Source organism: Bactrocera tryoni, chromosome 1, assembly GCF_016617805.1.
Source record: "Bactrocera tryoni isolate S06 chromosome 1, CSIRO_BtryS06_freeze2, whole genome shotgun sequence".
Lineage (NCBI taxonomy): Eukaryota > Metazoa > Arthropoda > Insecta > Diptera > Tephritidae > Bactrocera > Bactrocera tryoni.
The window spans coordinates 76,308,848-76,333,968 of NC_052499.1; the positions used below are offsets into that span (position 1 = coordinate 76,308,848).

Consider the following 25,121-nt stretch of genomic DNA (forward strand, 5'->3'; position numbering starts at 1 on the left):
AAATCGTGTGTAATATTAGTTACAGATTTTGTTAGTATTTTTTGTGCCTTTAGAATTTGTTTAATCAAATTTGATTGCCTTTTCCCCCTAACCTTATCTCCTACAAACGAAGGAAGTGCGTTCCCTACACATACATACGTTTTATGACTTTCAATTGCATTACTATACATGTCCAACTTTAACTTTAGTTTCTGCGGAAAACAATTTGCCTGCAATGACCTACATTTTGGCATTGCTTGCATTCCTTTCATTGTATGTATGTATTTGTAAATATTGCCTGTATTTAATTGTATTTGGTTGTCGGTTCGCTCACTTGCCACTACTACATATATATTTATATGTATGTATTTATGTATAAACTATTTAATCATTATAGTTTCTTTGTAAATTTCACATTGAAAAACCATAGATTGCCATTATTTGTTACGCACGCACTGCTCAAAAGAGTTCCGCATCATCGCTCTTGCAAATTTCGAACATTTCTCATGCGCTCAATGCACCACTACCGCCACCGTCACTGCTACCGCTACCCAATAAGTCATCACAATTTACATGTAAGCCACCGCTATTCGAAACGCCACCACCGGTGCCGCCGCCACCGCTACTGCCCGCACCAATTGGTGTGGGACACAGTGAGTTAGTTGGTGAGCTTAATGCCGTTACAGTTGTTGGCCCGTAAAATATCAGTTCTGGTATTTGACCGCCCTGCACACCGGTGCCGTTTGTGCTCTCCGAAGAGCATTGGAACTGGAAAGTTACATTGCCCATGCACACTTCGGACATGCCCTCCTGGCCGAAGAAGCTCAGTTCGTTGCCGTCAAGTATGACGGATGCGGTGTAATAGCACTCGGGTTCAATTTGTATGGGATTCTCGAAAAATACGTGGAATGTGTTGCTTGAGCCATCCGAAAAGAATTTGGTATCGTTTTCTGCGAGCGTGCGTCCCAGACGTTTCAATTCAATTTTTACATTATAATTAGCAGCACCGGTCGAGGAACCGTAAAGGCCGAAGCCGACAATGAAGATTCTGCAAACAAAATGTAATTTTTAATGCACATAATAGTCGTTACTTTAGTAACCAGTACAAACCTGCGATCCACAGAGAATTGTATGGAATCGCAACGGCCGCGATAACGCCATTGATTGGAGCGATAAGCGCACGACTGAAAGCGATGGCATACTTGTGTCTTGAGTCCTGCACGCGCACGTGTAGGAAAACTTAAATGCGGTTTTGATTGTGCGGTAAAATGCAAAAATATATCAATAGTCTCTTGTGATGTGAGTATGCCCGTCTGTGCGACGCCGTTCGCGAACTCTTCCAGCGTCATGGTCGGTATGCGTATTAAATGCAATGCTTGACCCAACATGCTGCGCTTATTCGGTGCCGTCACGTCAACGCCCATCTTCTGGCAAGCATTCAGAGCCCAATTGAGCGCTGCCTCAAAGAGATGTATCTCCTTGCAGTTGAGCGTCTCACGCGACAATATCGACTCGAATGTCTTGAGGTCGATGTCGACAAAGTCTTCAGATTTAATCGCCATTTCGGCCTAACAACAACAAATAGAATACAGTTAGTGAGATTAGTATAGTAATAATTCAGGTTACGTTACGCACTTGTGCATCGATTACTTCCCAGCAACGCTGCATCAGCTCGGGCTCTTCGAAAAGACGCGATTGACTGAGAAGTAGACAGGCGTTTTTTGCCGTCAATTTGACTTCTAAATAATTGACGCAGGCGCGCGCTAAATGTGGCACTATATACTTTTTGGCTGCATACAAAGTGGCCAATATGTTATCAGGTTCCAATTGAATCTCATCACAATATAGGTATCTGCATGAATGTAAAAAAAAATATTAATTTTTCCTTTGAACTTCACAATTTGCTGCTCAGCATTACCTTAACAGCGTTAGAAACGCCGATGGCTCCACATCAGGCACTTTAATTTCCTGTTTATTCTCGGCCAGACCGCCATAAAACATAGCGTAAAACACCGAACTACCCGTGGCCAAGATGTACTTGTGTGCCGGTATTGTTTGTACACAATCTGCTGATGTAAATAATTTAAAAAAACACATGAACTTTTTGAAATGTTAAACAAAATTATGCTCAAGACATACCGAATTCTCCCCCCACAACAAATTTGACATCCGACATCAATTCATTGTTAAACATAGCCGCGTTCCGCTCCAGCACCGTCGCTTTGGTGGCCTGCCAGTTGGGATCAGCTGTGTCGACCGCATTCATAGCTGCATTACTTATTTGATTTGCAGCACCGGCTGAACACACATACGAACCACTGCCACTACCGCCGCCACTGCTGCTGCTACTACCGCCTGACGTAACACCTGAGGAACTCGATGGCAAACAGAAAAGCGCCGAGCTGGTAATAACACCAGGCGACGCTAGGGGCGATGATGGTGCGCTGATTGGTTGGGTTATTTGTATATTATGCTCACCACCGCCAGTTGCGGTACCGCTGCCGCTGGTAGGGCCACCTCCGCCGCTGCTGCCGACGCCACCACCCGTTGCTGCGCCGGCACCTGCAGCTGCAATGGCGCTTCGTTGTTGTTGCTGTTGATGGTGATTATTTGCAGAATTGTTGTGTGGCGGCGATAGCAATAGCCCATTACCATTGTTTAGTGTTTCCACTGTAAACACAATATTTGTAAACAAAGATGTGTAGAGTATATAGATTAGTGAACTTGAAATGTAGATAACACACGTGCATGTTTACAATTTGATTTAGTCGTATTAGTGCGAAATAATTTTCGAAAATCGAAATTCCCTCTTGCCGATTTGTTACCCGTCGTCACTGACTTGTTTGCGTTTCTGCTCATCATAATACATATGTATGTATGTATTTACGTGTATATGACTATATATATTTAAATAAATATGCTAACTTCACTATCTTCTAACTATTTATGTATATCACTAAATTTTCATTATTATTTCAAAAAATGTTCGCTCTCCTTTATTTTGTTGTGACAGATACGAGATACTTGAAATGTTTGACGTATTTCTCGAAGTCGACTTGACTTTTATTATGATTTTGGGGAAAGAGTAAAATTGCATTGTGGTGAAAAATAATGTAACTTCTTATCAGTGAAAGTTGACCACATACGCAGTTATTTGTGGATTGAAATTGGAAATAAAATGGTTACTGATTTTATTCTTATTAAAAGTTTAAGAATAGTTATAACCCGATTGTTCCGTTATCGACGGTTTGTTCTAAGAATTGTATAAGTTGTAAGAAATTGCAGAGAAGCCAACAATAGTGCTAAATTTCGTACATTTCGCTTGTTTTTGTTTTAGAACTTTTCAATACATACTTTACGTATCAAGTACTTTTTAAGAATTATTGCAAGGCAATAGATATTGTTGCTTATAGAAATATTATTAACCAGACCGCACGGCATGCTCCCGATTGCCTCATTATTTTTTTAATCTTTAGATGTTTTGTATACATTTAAAACCAAAACCTTCTGCATACGATTTACCTATAAACTTAACCTATTATATCACCTGCACTTTTTTTTTATTAAAAAATGCACATTTGATCAGTTAAAAACGGAAAAATGCAAAGGATTAATAAAAAAAATCAATATGCACACTTAATATCCGCTACTCCACCAGCACGCAAGACAATAAAGAAACAAAAACATTTTGGTAGTTATTTTTAGAAAGGAAGTATTCATAAGAGCCTGTCCAACAATTACATACACATACCATTTATCCAAGCATTCATTTGTGAATGCGACATCGCCTCCTGGTTACGCTTATTAATCGACTTTAGCGAAAGTCTATTGTTATTCGCCATTGAAAATATTGCTGCGCTCAAGGACTTGCAATATGATTGGTTGTGGCGAACAAAAGTATACACAAAAACTTGAAAAAAGTTTCACAAGTATGCACTAGAGCAGCTAAAACACGCACAAAATATTATTTAACATAATAATTCAAAGCACCACAGTCTTTCCTGGTACTTTACAACAATTCTGTTGTGTTTTTACAATTTAAAATTCATTTATCGACACTTTTTTCCTTGATTTTCATAGCTGCCATTTTCATATCACTTCAATATAAATTTTCCCTTGCATTTAGGTTGCATTTCTGTTCTGCGAATTTGGTGGTTGAGAGAAAAGGCAATTGGAGCTTAAGTGATGCCACTTGTCAATAAATAAGTTTTGCTTGCGCTAGTTTTGTGGCGATGTGTTTTGAAATGCTTGAAATAATTGCTTATAAGTTATTTTGACGACATGGCAACGTTGCTAAACTGTGTTTTCTTTACGTACTGGAGTCGCATGTGTATGAAAGAGAAAACATTATTGTCAGTTTTAAGAGTTGCATGCTGTTTTCAAATAAATATTTTAGATTAACTTCAGTTCAGCTATTGAGGTCTTAAGTCGGTAATAGTAAGTTTTGAAAATTATTTAAAATTGTATGTATTATATTGATGGCATATTGTAATATAAAGCATATAATTTAAAATTAATATTTTTTGCAACTTTTGTTGTTGTTACAAACACGACAAAAATCGTATATATGTATATACTCTGTCAAGTCGCCTTATTAAACGTTTTCGAGGTTCGCTTTCAATTCCTGAGGCTTGATTTTCTAATGTTTTTATATTGTCTCATACGCATGCATGTAAATTTTGATATACATTTTTATGAATATGTTTGTTTGTAAATGTTCACATTGTGTTCATCATTTGGTATATGTATATGGACTTTCCATATCCGCATATTACGTGCCTTCCGTTCGGAACTTAAAAAGAACAATGTCTATTGCAGTAATAAGCAATTTGACAGTTATTTGTTTAATCAGACAATATACATACATACATTCAAACAGTTACAACATTGAAATTACAAAATTTTACTATAAATTTTTTAATGTGATTAATTTAATTTTATCAATTGATTCCATCAATTTTTCTGCTGAATTTTTATTGCTCAATTTTGAATATCCAACTAAAGGCTACGTCACAATTTAACTTTACTTCTTTTTAATTATTGTTTTAAGCATTCAAAGGAAAATAAAATTAATTTAGCTATATGAAATTAAATTTTGTAATGAATTAACTGTTGTTAACGACTCTTAACTATCATTTACTATTGTCAATTCAACACAATTTAACCACTTGTAGTCCATTGACATTCAAAGTGTTTTAGTTTGAATGCTTGAGTGTTTAAAAGCAAATAATGCATTTAATGTGTCTGAAGAGACTTCTCGATGAGTTTTTTACAGTCTTTTTTGTTACGCATTTATTTCCTTATTTGGAAAAAATCGCTCGCTTTTCATTGTCAGATCATGTTTATATTCAAAATTATCCATTTGATTATTTAATTTGCTAAGATAGTAATAAATAATTAACATTTTTGTATTTATGGCCTTCAGTGCTCCACGCCATCACACCGGAGAATATTGTAGGCTGTATGCATGTTCTTGAAGACTTGTAGGTGGAAGATTATTAATTGATCTTATTAACAGACTTAAGAAAATTAAAAAATATCTCAGAAGACAAACCCAGAAAATTAAATAAAAGTAAATATAAAAAGAAATTAATTATAAAAAAATATTAAAATAAAAAGATACATAACGAAACCTTGATTAAAATAAAATATCGAAAGAAAATAAATAAAACCAAATTAAAAAATATTTCCTAAGATTACAACAAACTGATTATACTACCGATTAGATCATCGCTCCGATTTGCTTCAAAAGTTAAACAATGGCCAAAACAGATTCGAAAAAATTGCTTCATGTGTTTTTTTACATTTAAATAAACTAACTGATTTAAAATAACTTAAAAATATCACAGAAGACAAAAACAGAAAATTAAATTAAAGTAAAATAATAATAATAATTAAGAAAAAATAAAATGAAATAAAGATTAAAGAAGCCTTGATTAAAGTAAATAAATAAAAAAAATAAAATAAATTAATTAAACCAAATAAAAAAAATTAATAAGATTACAACAAAAAGTATGTATGTATGTACATCTACAGCACATTTTCACAATATTTTAATGTATAAAGCTGTTCTATGCGATAGAGATAGAAGGTATCCGGCATTACTTGTGAAAAAAATTTGGGTTTATATTAAATTTTTGGAATATCAAATTTTTATAAACAATTTTTTTTATTAAATTTTTGTTTTGAACGAATCATGGATGATTAAAAATTGTTGCGTTTTTTTACTTAATTATGAACTTTTGTATAAAGTTCTCATAAGATTAAATTTTTTTTTTTTCAAATTTTCGCACTTTTGTGTGTTTGAAAAAAATAATAAAAAAATATGAATTCTCCCAAAAAAAGACACATGGCAAATTATTTTTTATCACCTGTATTGAATTTGTAATAATTTTTGATGAATTAAAAGTTTTAAATTTTTTTTAATAATTGTTTTTTTTTTTTAATTTTAAATAATTTTTTTAATTTTTAAATTTAATTTGTTTTTTTTAATTTTTAATTTTTTTTAATTCATTTTATTAATATTTTATATTATAAACTTCGGCCTAAAATTGAACCTGGAAAAATACTGTGTTAACTGCTTTTGGTTTACTAATATTATTATAACTTTTTCCAAGGCTTGCTTACATTTTTCGTTAATAGTTTTAAGTTCTTTATTACCGTCATCTTCGATGGCCACTTTGACTACTAAGCTTTTCTAGTATGAAGACGCTAAATATTTGGCTAAATGCTGTCAAAAAAGTTGTTGACCTCTAGCAATTTCATTACCAATTTCCGATAACACAAACACACGTACATATGCATATATCTACAAACAAATAGATAAACATGCACATATTTATGAGTGTATATAGTGAAATAAATATATTTGTCTGCACATTGAAACTTTAAATGTGCTAACTTTGATTTTTCGATATTTTACTTCCATAAACACACAAGCAACTAATCCAAGGTTCACAAACTTGTTAATTTCACACTTTGCCTATATGTATGTATGTATGTATATGAAATTTCATTGAACTCACTATTTGGATTTGAGGTGGAGATGCGGTTGTTATTCGTTACATTATTTCCACTTGGCACTGCTAACACACCAGCTGTAGTCGTTGTTGTTGTTGCGACCGGTAACAGCATTTCACGACTATTGGCTGAGTGTTGAAGCACTTCCTGATTGCCATCGTCACTCGCATATTCGGGCTCATAACTGTGCCGATACGCGCTGCCCCAGTGGCCGTTGAAGTCCTCCTCCTCGAGTGTTAGCAGGTGGTCCAGTACTTGAACGCCACGTTCAAGTGGACCGTGGAATTTGTTGATTAGCTCGGTGAGACGCAGGTTGAGACCGTTCACTTCCGGTTGGGACGCTGCCCAGTAGAATAGATGTCGCCCCAAATGACTACCCAAACTATTGGCAAAGGCTTCGATCATCTTCTACGCGCTGCACCGCAGACAAGCGTCGTCGACGTTATAAAACTAAATTGCATAGTTTTCTAATTTATATATCACGATTTGTTTGAAGCTTGGCAGTTGTGCTTGTGTTTTGTTCCTAGTGGGTAGGCGAGTATGTGTGGATGTGTGTGAGAATATTTTCAAAAGCGATCTGAAAGCAGAAAAGAGATACATTTTGAGTGTTAAATTGGTGTGTTTTAGTATAATCAAAAAATACAAGTGTATGTGTGTTTGTTTGTATGTATATTATGGTATTGATTTTAGTTTTGAAACAAATTACTTGTTCTTTAAGTTCATGGGTGACATTGCAGTATTTTGTTTGATTTGCAATTTTCTTTGGTTGATTTTTTCACATTTAGTGGTATTATTTATTATTTTATAGTTTTACATACATATATATATTAACATGTTTTATTATTTTTTTTTTGTTTTTTTTTTATATTCTCGCAACATGTTGCTGCACCTAAAACATATCGAGATAGATATAGAGTTATGTATAATATATATAAATGATCAGGATGATAAGCCGAGTTGAATTCCGAGTGACTGTCTTTCTGTCCGTCCGCGCAAGCGATAACATAACGGTAATTTTATCTCAAGATACTAAATTTAACCTACGCTTTGGTATAAGAGAGTTTTAAAGGAGCCGGAATCAAAATTAAACGATGGGCGTGGCACCGCCTACTTTTTCGTGAAATCACATACTTCGGGACCCGACCAAACCGATTTCAACCAAATTCGGCACATAACATTCCTTTGACTCTTCTATGTTACAGTTTGAAATTGAGTGAAATCGGACTAAAACCACGCCGACTCGACTTTAATTGTTGCAAATAAGAGTATGAAATGTTCGGTTTCCTTTCTTATTTTTTTTTGCTTTAATTAAATTTTTTTTTATTTTTGTTTTGTTTTATAATATTTTTTGGTTATATTGTTTTTTTTTTTTGTTTTGTTTCTTGCTTACATATCATTTCATTGTTTGTTTTGATCATATTTTCCGCGATTATGTTTTCCATTTCACATTCCCGCATTCCCTGCGTATATAATATACTATATATACATATATTTATACTATATATAATATATACATGAATTTATATTACATATATACACATATAAACGCTTGGTACTGCATCGATACGCCAATTTTTGACCGTAGTTTCATGTTTTCTCAAATCCGTTTTCGGCCACTTTCACCTCACCTCGCTTTGGCTTTTCTTGTTGCAGGAAATTGCGTGCTTACATACATACATATGCGATTACATTGCATACGTTGACTACTTAGTATGAATCTTATATCCGATATGATGATATTTGTATTTTGGTTTTGTTTAGCCGTACTCATTACATTCGTTATTTACAATTTGTATTGCTTGGTATTTCATTACCATGCACATTTTTCGCCTGTTTCTTCTTTCTTCCGCATTTATTGTGTTGTACTTGTATTTTCAAGTGTAAAATAATGTAAAATAATTTATATTTTCTTTCGTGGTCTTCACACTTCTTTTTACGTAACAGACGCCGAAAACGGGAGCAAATAAGGAAAATTAATTAAATTATTTATGTGAACGTTAAACTTTTTTCGGAGTTTTTATATCTGTGTCAACTAATTTCTGCTGCAAACAAACAAAAGTTAATGTCGAGCTTTCTTAGTAGATATTGATATAACGAAGGCAGAACCAAATTATCTTTGAAGCTTTTTAAGATAACGGTAAAATTTGTTTAGCTTTACTGTTTACTGGAAAATATAATGAAAATTGGTCAAAAATAGAAGTAAAAAAATTTCAAATATTTTTTTATTCAAAAAAAATTTTTTTTTTTCAAATTTCATTTTATTCAGAACTCTTTTAAACATTTTAGTTTACAATAAAATTTGCAAGTCAAATGATCGTATGATTCATATGTAGTACGGTATTTTATGGATAAATATTTGAATAACACTGTTTTGAGAGAAGCCTTTTTGGTGCGGCAAAACTTAAACTGCTTGTATCATCTGATCAAATTTGAAACGAACTGACAAAAAAAACATATTTTAATAAAAATGTTTATTATCGTCTTGAAAATAGGCTGCTTCGAAGCCAATGAAATCATGCCAATGCTAAATCTAATTTTCTACACACTTCATACGAGTATAAGCCTTAAGTGCCTCAGCTCATTTATTTAGCGCTATACGCTAGATTGTTGAACAGTTTCGACATCAAATTCATAAACCCAGCTCCCACCAGTAATGATACGTTTTAAGGAACTGATTGTATACGAAAAATAAATTAATTCGTTACAAACTTTTATTTAAATTCCATTTAATGCTGCCAATTTGCGTGGGTGTCTAATAGTTTAAAAAACAATGATTTAAAAGAAGCTTGTTTTTTTGCTATTGTAAGTCAGGAACTATTTAGAATACATATAGAAAGGAGATGGGCAAATAAAAATATTGAAATAAACATTCAATTACAACTTCATTCGCTTAGTATCTGTAATTGGTTTTGAATGTAATTAAACCATCATTATATAACAATCATTATTAAAGCATTATCGTAAATTGCATTGTTTTCGTATATAATTATTACTAAGTTACTAAACTTATTAAGTTTACTTACTTTTGAACCGTTTATTGCTTGTTATCAAAAACTTACCATAAATATGGGAATGCAGAAAAAACATTTCCAAAGAGAATCTAAATTGATTATCAAAGTTATGACAAAAAATGAATGTTAGCAAAAAATAGTAAGACTTTTTAATTTAAATTTTGGGCGAAAATCAATTCGTCAAAATATTTTTTTCTAGGTTGGCATGACTGTCAGTGATATCTGTGCCAAATGCATATGCTGGCGATTTTTAAGATAAGTAAAGTTATCAAGAAGTTCCATTAAATTTTGTCTGCGGAATCAAATTTCTGGTACCGAAACGTTCAGAATGTTGGAGGTGGCCTTCGGTGATAATTGTTTGTCGCGAGTAAATGTTTTGATTGGTAGAAATTATTAAAAGAAGGTCGAGGATGAGTTGATGACGAACCACGTCCAGTACGGCCATAAACATCAACTCGTGATCAACACGCCAATAAAATAGAGCAAATAATGATTGAAAATCGACGCAATCAGAGATCCTTCTGGCATCGTTGGAATATCAGAAGGATCAGTGGATACCATTTGGACGATCATTTGGGCCTGAGAGTAATGAAAGCACGATTGGTTCCAAAATCACTCAATTTTTTCGAAAAACTGCATCGCGTTAACGTCTGTGAAACAATTCTTTCCGACTGCTAGGATGTCACGAAACATAGTATTATTGGCGATAAATCGTGGATCTATGCTTACGACCCAGAAACAGACGATCAATCGGCCGAATATAGTGGGAAAGGTGAGGTGAAGCCAAAAAAACCACGTCAAAGCAGGTCAAAAATCAAGATCATGTTGACATTTTTCTTCGATTATCAAGATGTGCTACACTCGGTAATCCTTCCATGTGGTCAAAATGTCAACAAGAAACACTATTTTAGTTTTATGTGTCGTTTGCGTGAAGCTATACGTAAAAATCGGCCGGAATTATTGGCCGACAACTCTTGGTTTCTGCACCACGCTAATGCACCGTCGCTTACTGCATTAATTCATCGTGAGATTTCTGCCAAATTTTCAACCAATATCTTCTGTCTATTTAGCAAACTCAAACGACCGCTTGGGGGAAACCGTTTTGAGTCAATTGAAGACATTAAACGTGAATCGAAAAATAAATAAGGAATTATTAATTGTCGCGTCATCATAAAGTATTCCCTACAATACTTCTAGTCAATTGCTTGGTCAGATATACATAATTTCGAGCTCGTTCGGGGTACTTATACTCAACTGTGATGGTTATGCAGACTATTCGGACCGTCCCTTAAGGTATCCAATTAACATTTCTTGATAGAGATTGCAGCCGTACCACTCCTCTTCTAAAGATAACACTACTCAACAAAACTGAAGGAAAAATTTGCTACGGATGTGCCAAGAGGTTTGTGGCGTATTTGGGGTGTCTTGATTACGAATTTGAGTTCAAAAACCTTCCATCACGTACAGCTCTATATTCGTCATTTTAATAAATGGTGGTTGTTAGACCACACACCTCTTGACTATAACACAAAAAATCCTACGTGTTAAGATTTTTTTTTTGGTTTTAGCATCCCAAAATTAGCAAAAAAAAAGCCTCTAACATCACAGTCGTTAAATTACTGTAAAATAGTTTAATCATAGTGTCGCTTAGTGATTTTTGTAAAAAATTGCACTTTTTTTGACAAAAAATAAATAAGACACTAAAATAAAAATAGTAGTTAGTGTTGAGCACTAAAGAAAAAAAGGTACAAGTTAAAAAAAATTAAAAAAAATACACCTCTGTTCACCTTATTTATTATCTGCACTTTTTCGTCATCATTTCAATATTTTCATATATAAATACGGTACCAACGTTTTCAACGTCATCTCAAGCAGCAGCGGTAGCCAACACCAACACAAACAATAGCAACAGCAAGTGTCGCAAAGTACATGCAAAAGCTCTATTACTGTTATACAAAAAGGTTTTATTGTTTGCCGAAGCGATGTGCCATGGATGGCACTGCTGGTGGCTTGACACAGCCACAGCCGCCGTTGCTAATGTCCGTCCTCATGACGGCGAAAAGCAGCGTTGATGCTGGCGCTTGCACATATGAATTATGCAACGCCTTCCAACTTTTTCTCGCATTTCTGCATATGTACGTTTATAAATGTGTCTGCAAAATGATTTTTTCGCCGTGACTATACGGTACTGAGAGCAGCGTGGGGCCGAAACAATAGCACCAATTGTAGTAACAAAGTGTGAATGAAAAGAAAATGCAAAGGGAATGTGAATTTGCGGGCATTAACAAAAACGTCATCACATTTCAGTGGCCCAAAGCCATCATTATTCTTCGTCATCGAGTGTGTGGCGGCAGCGATGGCTGTGACGCAAGAAAAATTATGTTTTTTTATTTAAATTTTTTTTTATTTTATTTTTTTTATTTTTTTATAATATATATATTTTTTCTGTTTTTAATACTTATACCCTGAACAGGGTATATTAAGATTTTTTTTTAGATTTCCACTATATTTCTAACACCCAAAAGAAAAAGTCAAAGGCCCTATAAAGTATACATATATAGTATAAGTGTTTACCTGCCTGTAAACATATGTATACACGAAATAGCCACTCAGTTTTTGACATATAGATCGGAAAATTTCCACAAGCCCTTTTCTTTCTCAATAAGCTGCTCATTTGTCGGAACCACCGATATCGGACAACTATATCATACAGCAGCCATACAACTGACCGATATTTTTATATCTTCTTATGCTATAAAAAATTCACCTGTGAAGGGTATATGGATTCAGTGGATCCGAAGGTAACGTTTTTCTTGTTTTTCTAATATTGTTTTATTTTTTAATTTGATTTATTTTGTTTTTATTTATCTGCGTACATTTTGCACTCCCGTTTGCTGCTTGCCATTCCGTATTTTTTTCCTAGCAAATAGTCGCAAATAATTTTTTTATTATTTCTTTATTTTTTCCCAATCGAATTATAATGCCAGGCGCGTGCAATTTCACGCTCACCTCTCCGCCCATTTCGCCTGTCTTTACACAACTACATATATGTATATGTATGTATCTGTGTACATATGTATGTGCTTGAAATACATTAAATGCATATGCAGAGGCCTGATTAGTAGTCGAACGGCAGTGGCAGTGTTGCTAAGAAGATGTTATTGGTATGCCAACTTAGTTTCCGGCAATCATTTTTTTTTTTGCATTTTGTTGTTATGGAGTAACACATAAACGCTTTTAGCTTTAAATTTGTGAATTTGTGCGTACTTTTTTGTTTTTGAATCGTTTAAATCGCGCGCTGTCCGTACGCACCCTGGTACGCATGCGCAATTGTAATTATTTGTTTTTTTTACGGTTTTATCCCACATACATACATATCAGCAGTGGTATTAACTGCTAACGCCCTACCGGCATACCCATTAACCAATTTTTTGTTTGCCATTTATTATCCGATTCAATTGTATAATCCGTTGACTGAAATTCATGCTTATATAAGCACTCATGTTTATTGGTATGTGTGTACAAATATTTATTCACATAAATTTCGTTGATTACGTACAGCTAGTTAACGTGTAGAAATTAAATGAAGATGTAGCCGGTGTCTAAGAGTCGCCAACGCTAATTACAGCGCGTCATCTCGCTCATTAAAGGTGCACGCCGCGCAAATGAAAAGTAAATTATATACATACATACATACATACATATATGTATTTAAATATAAAATAATAATAAAAATAGCAAAAAAGCCTACAGTAATCATTTCATACGACTTTGATGATTATTTAATATTATTTAATGACACAAAGCACAGCAGCAAGTGTGACCAACAAAAATTCACCCAGCTGCATTTGTACTCCATTTGTAAACTATAAATTTCGTCTATGAATTATTATTTTTTTATTTCCTCTTTTTCGCATTTTCCCATTTAATTACATATAAATTCATCTCTTCTCTTATTTTATTGCTATAATTACATGCAAACTTGCTCGCAATCTCCAAATTTCCCACCGAAAGTAAACCTGCATTTGCAGCTTTGTTATTGTTGTTGTCTTCACTTGGCGCCCTTTCTCGTTTTTGCTCTCATGCTTTGATTTTCATGCAAAATGTTGACCATAACACCATTTCGTCACCTGTCCTCTTGGCCATTACCTAATTGCTAATTGATGTTTTGGCCGTTTGTGGCGTTTTTGTTTTTGCTTTCTGCAGTCGATTTAAGTGTTGTTGTAAAACGTACGACCCACATACCGGTCGCACAATTGGCGTATTACAACTGTCGTTGCACTGTTGACATTATTTATTTGCATTTCTACAGCTAACTGTGCCAATGCAGCGGTGGGAGTAATTCAAAAAGTACTGTCTCTTCTACCTTCCATTATATACATAAAAGATCGGTTGGAAGATTCCTTTGTGCTACAAAAAAGACCTTTGAACTTCCTAAAAAAATCAACCAAATTTTCACGTATTTTTATACAATTTTTTGTAAAAATAAGTTCCTCATCCAATTCAGCTTGCCCACGTTTAATCCCAATTTCCACACACAGGTTGTTAGCTTCCGAAGCTGTTTATTTCTTTTCATTGGGGGGCGTTTTTTACATGACAGGTCGCAAAGTCAGCGCACAACCCGCTGATTGAGCTTACGGCTATAACCGCGTAAGCCGTGTCTACTTCAGTAAAGAAAAAGATAAAAGTTGTTAGCCTCGGTTGGGATAACTTTTATTGCTTTTAGCGAATTGTGGTTTTTCGGTTTCCGCCCATTTCATTCTTTGGATCACAAATCGCTAGATTATTAAATAGGACGAGGAGGTCCTATTCATAAACCAACATTTTGTCTCCAGTAGTGATGAATGTATGTAGTATCTTCAGCTACGTCCTGAAACATCGCTTTTGCGACCTTTACTCAACGTCGTTCTTCTGGTCCGAGTCCAGAAAACACTCTTCATACCGAAAAAAATAGTGAGAATGTGTTGAGTCAATCCATAAGCGAGTCCTCTGCAGTTACTCTGATGCCTACACGACGATTATCAAGCACAGTTTCGATGCTATCGTTATTAAAAGATGTGGACTCGCATAAGCCGATTTTAGATTACTTAACAACCTTTCCTGAATACTTTTTGCCCGTCAAATACTTGTGTTCAAGATGAAGTCGACTCCATCAAATACGTCTGCAACATTTTCAACGACGTAGCTGGGATTCCGTTAGAAACTCAAAACTTCAAGCAATTTCATCGATCATACACAACAATAGTAAAAATAACAGCTTGAGAGTCATATATAATATTATTATATATAATTTTCTGACCTGGCAGTCCCTGATAAATAATTAGTAAAGGTCTATGGTTATGGTCTAGTTTTGGCTCAAATGTACAAATATATGGACGAGAAGAGCAAATCAGCCCGAAAGAACTAACCTCATTTATAATTTTCATATACCATAATATGTTATGGATTCTGGTTCTCTCACCCCACCTACTACTAATAATATTAGTTTAATATTGTTTATAGAAAACACCTTTTAGTAAGTTATAGTATATGTATATGTTTTCCAAGCCGAGGTTGCAGCCATTGAGGTAGCAATAGATCTGCTGCTCAGGAGTGAAGCCCCCTTTAGTGAAGTGACCATTCACTCAGATAGCAGAGCGGCGTTCAGGGTTGGTCGAGGAGTGCCTAACCTCGCTATCAATAGCATCTCTCTAGCTGTGGGGCTTTTAACAGGCCATTGCCCTATTAGCAAGATTAAAATACTTAGGAGCGCATACCTTCAGACATCCCACCGAGCTGGTGGGAATGGAAGCCAATCTGTAAGTTTGAACACAGGAGTTATTTCTTTCTATGGCTTCATGTACCAGTCCACGTGCGATCATCGATCAGCCCTCTAACCTAACATAACGTAATCTAAGTTATAGTACAACAAGTTGTTCGACCTAAATGTCAGTAAATCAACCGATTTACAATGTCGCACATTACTAACTCTTTCGAATTATTAATTCATATTAATTTTGAAATATATTACAAGTTTTTAATTAGAAAAGAACATATTTTTCTTAACAATTTCACACCCACTAAAGCATGTTCCTTTTCTTGTTCATAACAGCAATTCCATTATGAAATATTACTAAGCGTGACTTGTTTATGACTTAATGCACACTCAACATCAATTTCTGAACCTAAAGCATCATAACAACTATTTCATCGTATATATCTTATTTATAGGGTACTAAACTCAAACCTTGCACACATACAAACATGCATACTTAGACTGTCGTTAACCCATTACCAGTGTTTACTGTGTTTTAAGTGAGTTTTTTCATTTATATTTTTGTTGTATTTGTATTTGTAATTTTTATAGTTGCGCTTTACACTTGAGCGATTAATTTGCGCCAATAGCAGTTACAATTTTTGTCCACAACCCAAATCATTTGATCGATTTGACTTGGAGTGCCGCAACGACATTGAGTAATTTGGCGCCCGAACGTCGCAAAAACTGCAGAACATATTAGAAAACCGTTAAATTTTTGCTTAATCACAGCTGTCGAATGGGCCCTTTGCATTTTCACGCCGTTCATTGCCTAACATACACCATTTTTTGCTCACACTTGCACTCGAACTCGCTGGCACATGTGATCATGTGATTAAAGTGTTGATTGTCGATTTTTCTTAAAGTCATGTTGCAACAAAATTAATGATTTGCTAATACTCATACTATTTAACGTTACATATTGTGTTTACCAAATTAATATATCACTTATGAGTGTGTGTGTGTGAATAAATATTTGTATGGGAAATATTTGTAAAGTGAAGGTTCTCTAATTGAAAATGTTCGGAAAATAGTGTTCAAGTAGGAATATTTCGTCACCTCAAATTCAAAATAACGTAACATCACTTTACATAAATTTACAGACGCCGGAAAAACGATAGAATAGAAAGCACTCATAGAAACAAAATTTGTGTTTTGGTTGTATATTGTTTATATCTGACAGCGGAAGCTAAAAATTTTATGCTACTTATATGTCATATGATGTAGTGAATCGTAAACAATAATGAACTCAGTTTCAATTTATTTGATTATACGTTATTTTCATTATAGGTGACGATTTGTAATTTTTTAGTATAAAAATGCTTCTTTAACTAAAGTGTCATAGTTTTGGTTACGTATCATGAAAATTGTTCGGGACTGTTCTATTTAAACTGCTTCGCGCAAACCGTATAATTTGTTAAAATTTTACAAATATTTTTTCCTAGATTGGTACCACCTTTTTTATGTTCTTGCGAAGTTCAAACTCCAATGTCAGTTGGTGCATGTTAGGCAGCTGTTTGTTTACGATGCGAAAAGTTTGTCATAAAAAAAAAAATAATTGAACAACAAGTTTGCTTGAAATTATGTGTTTTCAATGAAATCATGTGTACAAAATCGTTGAAAATGTTGCAGAATTGTTTTAGGGAGTATACTTTATCACGAATACAAGTATTTGCGCGGCACAAAGTATTCAATGAAGGCCGTGAAGTCATCGTAAACTTGTCTTATGTGAGTCGTCTATCCACCTCTGTTAATGATTGAGGCTTATAAAAAATGTGTGCGAAATTTGATTAAGCTTTGATATCCTTGTATTTTCTCTTATATTGAAAGGCGATTTTATAGATTTGTAAAATACATGAATATGTAGTGTCAGTCCAGGTAATTTTTGATCATATGTCATAAACCTGGTCAATTCTGCGATAATAAAAAGTTGTATGTAAAATACATGAAAATGTAATGTAGTGCCAGTCCGGGTCAATTTTGATCATATGGCCTAAACCTTATTGATTTACCATTTCTCTTCTCGGTATCCTTAGTTTCTGCTCTTTTGTTTGGAATTTCTTTTTGTGAGCAATTATAAAATAAGCTATTTGGGTTCTATATGAGAGAGTTTGCCTATACAATATTAAATGATAAAAATTAAAATAAAAATTTTTTTAAAAGCTTGAGACAGAAAAAAACATAAGTGTTTATAAAAGATTTAAGACATTCACACTGCTGGAATACAGGGAGTTTACAAAATGTTATTTAGCGCGGAAATAATGAAACGCAACCCAATCGTGCATGTGTCAGAGGATATGTCAGCCCATCATGTACATGGCTAACGCTGTCAATCTGTTACAAAAGCTGTTGTAGTGCGTTCGGTTCGCCACTTTTTAACGTTTGGCGAAACGAAGACAGCTTACACAGCAGTATTAATACATAATTTACGTCGCTTATATACGGTTTCTGAAAAATTGTAACTGCTTCTTTCGATTTTGAGAACTTCAAGTTCTACGCATGATAATAACGGTAAAAGTCCAAGGTTTTGAATCTCTTGCACTTCACAACTGCAACACAGCGTTAACCTATTAAATATTCAACATTTGTGTTTGTTTATATTTTTCTGAACTTCAAGAACTCTTTCTACATTGTAAAACATATGTACAAATGTCCATATAATATTGAAATTTCTCTGGTTACATAAATAGTTCGTTATCTGCATAATCAGTATTTGGTGAATTCTACCATATGCGTAAAAAAATGCTGCCACTAATTTATGCACATATGTTAAACGTCTTTAACCTTTTCCAATTCTTAATTAATTCATTAATTCCAAATATATACTCACACCATAGTCCAAAACATAGCTCAAGGGCTCACATACATATGTATAAGCACAGTTACCTTCAACCAAATATAAATATGTATACTCATATTTGATGTGGTAAATTGCCACGTGATTTTGTCAACGTATTTTGAAAAGAAAGACAACGCACGAAGACCTTTAACTCATCGCCAAAAATGGTGTTTGCTCCACGAGTCTCATGAAGAAGCTGAGCAGTATGTAGCATTGATTGTTAGAAAATAAAACCTGCTTGTACTCACCTTGACTTTGCCGGTTTTTATTTATAGTATACCATTGAACGTTTATCGATTTAGTTACTGAAATACTTATACATATGTATTATATATTACTATAAGTATATATTTATTTGTTATTAAGTTAGTCGCTTCGATTTGATAAAATTTAGCTTTGACAAACGAGAGCTTTATACAAATATTGAAGAGAATCGCTTATAAACTCTACTTCTAATTCTAATATTTTGTCTCTTTTTGCATACATTTTTTTTCTAACCACAAATTTTCCCAAAATTAAACTTTTTCTAGCTTTTAAACTGGATTTTATTTCTTTGTTTATAATTTAAATAGATTTTTAGTGGCCTAAAGTATTTTTAGTCACATATGCATGTACAATATCATTTATTTACTTTTTCTATAATAAATACAATACCTAACAGTGAAAGGAAAGTCAAGATCTAACAAATATTTCTTAACAAATGCAAAGAGTTTTAACATAGCACAAAGAATTTGTCTCAAATTTTATATTTCTAATCAAATTTCGTTTCCGAAATCGTTGCGAATATTGGAAAAGACTTACGGTGATTCAGTTTTATCAAAAACTCAAGCCTATGAGTGGTACAAAGACTTCTAGCGGTCGAAAGATCGTTGAAGTCATACCTCATTCAGGACGATATACGAAGAGAGCTCGACATCTCTCGCGAGTTCGTTCGAATAAAACGCGTTCTTCCTCGACTCATCCCGATAAAGCTGAATTTTTTTTTGTTTAAAGAACCGCAAACAGGTTTGGACATGCTTTATCGTGCTAATTTCGATCTCACATTCATGGAGAGCATTATAGCTGCCAAGAATGCATTGGTTTATGCGTTTGATTTGCAAACAAGTCAACAATCATCAGTCGATCGAAGAGATAAAAAAAATTTTTCTGAAGGCCGGCCATCCCAAAAAGTGCTTATAAAAAGTGTTTCGTGGATGAATAATTAAATATTTTCCATTTTATTTACAATTTCCGGGTATTTCAATATATATGCCTACTAATCTTTCATATTATTGCTTGTGATGTGCCTCGATTTAGAGTTAATTTTCTGAAATCTCCAACCCTTCATTTCTTAATTAAATAATTTGTGTCTAGTGCCAAATTGTTTTGCGGTCTTTCTATTTAAATTCTTAATGTATTTTTTTTTAATATTAAATAGCTTCGTTTGTACAATAGTATATAATTTATTTAGCGTTTGAAAGAACGGCACATATGAAAACACGTTTGTACCACAACAGAACTACTTATATGTGCTTGCAAAGACACCAATTAACACTTTCTGATTTATTTTATTGCATATGACGTTGTTGTTGCATTTATACTAACTAACAATTTGAAACAAAACACAAACGTATTCATATAACTACATTTTATATGGCGAAGCGGAAGTTTGAGCTGCAAATGAAGCAATTTTTTTGTGTAAACTCCACTTAGGAAACTCACTTCACTTCTTTTACAGAGGCACTCAATGCGTGTATAATTTTTTTGTTGAAAGTTAATGAAGAAAGTATTTATTTTTTTTAATAAAACCACCAGGAATAGCAAATAAAAAAAATTTTTGCTTCTGTATAGCCGAGTGTTTAATTATGAAAATTAGTATATTCCACTTTTATAACAAAAATAAAATGGAAAGTGATTTAAAAAAAAATTATAAAAAAAACACTTTTGGGCGCCACAAAAAAATGATTCTTTTGCTGACTGTCATCATATTTTTTTTTTTAATTTACAATCACTTTACTGCTTCAAATATAATCAACAATCAGCGTTTATATTTCATTGGTAATTCACTCTACTCTTTCAAACTGGTTTTTTGGGACTTCCCTGCTGCTTCAATGTGCTTATCAAAAGAGGTTAATTTTTTTGTATAGTGGCTGCTCTATAGCTTTAGTGTTCAATTATTATTATTTTTATTTCATTTTTGTATGTAACTATTTTTTTTAATATTGTTATTTTTATTTAATTTTTTTATTTTATTTTTTTTAATTATTTTTTTTTAATTAAAATTTTTTCTTTAACTTTTTTATTCTATTTTACTTTATTTTATTTTTTTTTGTTGTTAAAAGTCGAGTTTTTCGAATTTATTTTTGAACTATTTCTTGTTTTTTAATTTGTTAATTAATATACATACATTTTTTAAAAATTTATATTAATTTATTACTTAATATAAATTTTATTTATTAAGAGCATTTGTATAGTGAAATTTAATTTTAATTACTAAGCGTATTTATATAGTGAAATTTTCTCACAATTTTATGTTTATATCCTGTAAAAAGGTTAACGAAATTTACGAATAATATTTTTCACTCATTTGTAAGGCATTTAATTAATGTATTACATGCATATTTTCTTTAATTCACCGTTTTATATAATTTCTATATGTTTTTAACCGTTAGTAAGCATCATCATAATATTGTGTTTTTATTATATAAGCAATATGACACTTATTATTTTTGTTACGTTTAGCACCACATGCCAAGGCATTGTAACAACAACACCACACTCAAATCAATATTGCTCGAAAAACACACATAGAAGTATACATACAGACATACATATCAAATGACTTATAAACAAATATAGAAATGCAAACACTACGTAATCATCACACCAACTAACCCGTTCGTTCCGTGTAGCATTGACTCTATGCACGCGTAAAAATCGTATCAATATCGCTTTGTATATCTATTTAAGCAATTGGCTGCCAAATCGACCGTTCGGCCGACTGTCTGTCATATGGACGCTGCACTTCACGCACTTGACCACGTCTACTACAATGCATAGGTACGCATGCGCACACGCACTCAACCCGATTCGACACTAATTTGCTTTTGTTATTTACTTTTCGTTTCAAACTCGCTCGCACCGGCGCATACAAGTCAGCTGTGCGCGAATTGGCGCTTTGCTTTGCTGCTATTTTACACTTTTTTTTTGTTAAAATTAATTTTATCTTTTATTATTTGTTTCGCACTTAAACACTTCGCCACAGTGTTCACAGCGAATTTCGTTTTTAAAGCGATTGATTTGCGCGCGCCATCCACCGATCGCCCAACCAACGACTCGCTCGAGTCAACGTACGTTTGCGTTATGAACAATGCTGAGACAACAGCAAAATGTTGCTGACTTTTGCGTTGTCGCTGCGATCGTCGTCGTGACTTTGAAGTTGGTCACTGTTGTTGTTATTGTTGTTGTGCCTGAGTTGTGGTTTCGCCTTGAGCACGAAATTATGCTGAGCTCAGAAATGGAGTGTGAGCAGTGTGTGTTTAGCAACGGCGTTACCGTATTAAAAAACAATGTTTTTATTTATAAATGTTTTGAAAAATTTTATAAAAAATATAAACAATAATTATTTTCTTAGAAGTTCAAGAAAATTTTAAAAATAATAAAGAAAAAATTTTATATTTTAGAAATAATTTTTTTAATAATTTATTAATTACCCTTACTCAAAAGTGAATTTATTAAGTAAATACCTTTATTAAATTGTTAAAAAATAAAAAAAATGTAATTAAAATATTTTTGCTAAAAGAAATTTCTTTTATTCTTTTGACAATATGTCTTAATGTCTTTGTATAAAAGACCTTTAAATTACGGATTAAGCATTTTAAATTTTCTGAGCCGATTTAATTTAATAAAAATATTGAAAAAATTTATTTAAATATTTGATTTTTTAGAAAAAAAAAAATTTTTAATAGAAAATATTTTTAAGTTGATAAAACATCTAATTGTCCGAAATTATGTAGATTTGGACTAGTCGAAATAGTTACGAGTGTATTATTTTTTAAATATTAGTATTTAGTAAATCAGATTTATTTTATAGAAAACCAAAAACTTGGTAAGCTTCTTTTTATCCCCAAAAAGGTAAAAATAAGTAATAAAAAATACGATGCAAATGGTATATAATATTTACTTGGCAACACTGTCCATTTCACAGCTGATTGTAGACGCGACGACACGCATACGTTACGCTGCACCACCTCTGCTGTCTACACTCCTAAGCTACTGTTTAGCAATCACCCAGCAAGCCCATTAAATACATTTGTATATACCTACATACATCCGAACATTTCCGCTGCGTCTCAACGTTTGTTTACTTTCCTCCACGTTGTTGTTTTTGTTTCATTGCCCATAAAATTTTCAGTTTCTGCTATCATTACTAATGATTACTTAGTCAAATTAGCACATCTCCACCTATCTTTAGCGTTTTACATAATTTACCTTTTGCCGGGCTGCCTTTGGCAACGTTCACTGCTTCTCTACCACCTCTCTTTGATTCACGCTCCGCTACACTATCTTCGGAGGTGTAAAACATGTTCAAATGCATGTCGAATGCGATAATCTTTGCTATTAATTGAAACCTTGATATTTACTTGCATATAAACCAACTAAAGTCCGCACAATTAACTCTACAAATTGGTAATTGGGTTTATCACTTATGCCCGTATTTATTGGTTTTATATTTTAAGCCTACCTTATTAAATTAAATAATTTGCATATTGCTATAATTTTCGTTTAATGGGAGGAATAAATTTAATTATAATCAGCAATTATTAGTCGTTTTTCTTTAAGTAATGTTACGTTAAACTAACCTTAGCCACTTAAATTGCTTGGAGATTTTGGAGAGACTTGGCATGAAAAAAACCCAGTTCTTTTTGAAGCCAAAAAAACTTATAAGCGTCTCATGCATCAATAAAGCCTTTTGGAATCATCTCAATAATGTTTAGGACTCTTTAACTGACGTCCAGTAAGATTTCTAAGCATCGCGCAAGGACACTGATACGATTAGACGATGACTAGTTAAAACCCCTCCAATTAGTTTGTTCAAGTTTGGTTGTTTTTGCTACATTTCTAAACACTGTTTAGGTCTTCGTGCCGAATTTCGTGAAATCCTCATCAAATAAAAAAGTTTTTCACACAGGCACTTGATGCCGATCGTTCAGTTTATATGTCAGCTATATGCAATAGTCGCCCGATATCGTCAGTTTCGATAAATACGCAGACTCTTAGATAGAAATTTGCGAAAGGACACAAGAACTGGAAAAGCAAACCGCTGAAAAAAGAAATTTGGTTCGACGAAACGAAAATTAATCGTATTATTTCAGATGGACGCATTTGAATATGGAATGACAAGCGATGCGATCCTACGGATAGGATAGGACACATTTAAATTCGGAGTTGGTTCACTTATGGTGTGAGATTGCTTCTGTGGCGGTGTGGAAGGAAAACTACGTCGAATCAATGGGATAATGAGGGCTACGGGCCATATTGGCTTTCTAGGGTGATTTATTTTACATGCAAGACAATGGTCTTAAACATCGCGCCCGCATCTTCTTTGGAAAATAACGAGATTGGGATTATGGAGTGGTCACACGATATGAATTTATGGGAATTTAAATTTGATATGAATCCGAAGTTTATGGGTGATTATAAAAAAAAACGATTAATTGCTCAAAGAGAACCCGTAATAAATGAACACTAGACTCAAGTTGAACTAGTTTCGAACAGCTTTTCTCGAGATTTTATAATCTAATTGAACTAATCATCTGATTAACTGTATGCCTGACTGTATAAAAGCAGTCATAAAAGCTAAAGAAGGCCCCACAATTTATTAATTATTAAACTTCAATTGCCACTTTACCTCTATTGCTCAGGTGGCCTTATGGATTTTCAAAGTATTTAATAAAATTTATATAATCATGGAAATCAACTACAGTGGACTTGAAAACTATAATATCGATGATATACAAGTATAACAGCAAAAAATATTTCTTTAAACGTTGCCATATTTGGATGAAGTTCAATGGGTAAAGTAAAATGTGCATTAGGTGAACACTTTTTGTACTCACTGTATATACCTTGTAGGGTCTCGAATGTTTCTTTTTGAGTGTTACAAACTTCGTGCTAAGCTTAATACTACTATGAGCAAAAAATAGTAACACCTTGTTCATAATTTATAAATTTTTAATTTATTCCTCAAAATCTATAACGTCTCTCTCAAAGTGTGGTAATCCCATTAGGTCCCAACACACTTGCGCCAACGTTTTTTCCAATCCTCGAAACAGTTGTTAATGTCATTTTCCGGAATAGTGATTCACATTCATGTCTTTAATTGACTCAAAACGGTTTTCCCGGAGCGGTCGTTTGGGTTTGCTAAATAATCAGAAAACGCACGGAGCTAAATCAGGCGAATACGGTGATTGCGGCGCGCTATTGATTAAAAATTCGG

At 33.4% G+C, this 25,121-nt stretch overlaps 2 protein-coding genes across 6 annotated transcripts in view; one reads left to right on the forward strand and one right to left on the reverse strand.

Annotated features, from left to right (window-relative positions):
• The window catches only part of LOC120767607 (transcription factor IIIB 90 kDa subunit), a 40,834-nt gene that overhangs the window by 2,889 nt on the left and 12,824 nt on the right, over window positions 1-25,121 (forward strand). The window lies entirely within an intron of this gene.
• LOC120767575 (BTB/POZ domain-containing protein 6-B) lies at window positions 38-21,942 on the reverse strand. Of its 5 annotated transcripts, none has more exons than XM_040093727.1 (7): window positions 21,518-21,942; window positions 7,005-7,576; window positions 2,119-2,649; window positions 1,898-2,045; window positions 1,615-1,831; window positions 1,090-1,547; window positions 38-1,027 (listed from the first exon to the last, which is right to left on the reverse strand). In XM_040093727.1, exons 2-7 carry the CDS (start codon window positions 7,402-7,404, stop codon window positions 484-486), a joined length of 2,298 nt encoding a protein of 765 aa, XP_039949661.1. In that variant the 5' UTR covers window positions 7,405-7,576; window positions 21,518-21,942; the 3' UTR covers window positions 38-483. The 5 variants fall into 5 exon arrangements, with proteins under 5 accessions (XP_039949661.1, XP_039949653.1, XP_039949683.1 ...); XM_040093719.1 differs by having other exon boundaries at window positions 1,898-2,048; window positions 21,518-21,941; XM_040093749.1 differs by lacking the exons at window positions 7,005-7,576; window positions 21,518-21,942 and adding an exon at window positions 3,731-4,132.

Bases quoted from the DNA above. Each gene is read 5' to 3' on its own strand.
- LOC120767575 (XM_040093719.1), bottom strand. From the start codon at position 7,404: ATGATCGAAGCCTTTGCCAATAGTTTGGGTAGTCATTTGGGGCGACAT. The intron at 1,548-1,614 runs GTGCGTAACGTA...TGTTGTTGTTAG, and splicing joins GGGAAGTAATCGATGCACAA to GCCGAAATGGCGATTAAATC. The intron at 1,028-1,089 runs GTTTGTACTGGT...TTTTGTTTGCAG, and splicing joins CAATTCTCTGTGGATCGCAG to AATCTTCATTGTCGGCTTCG.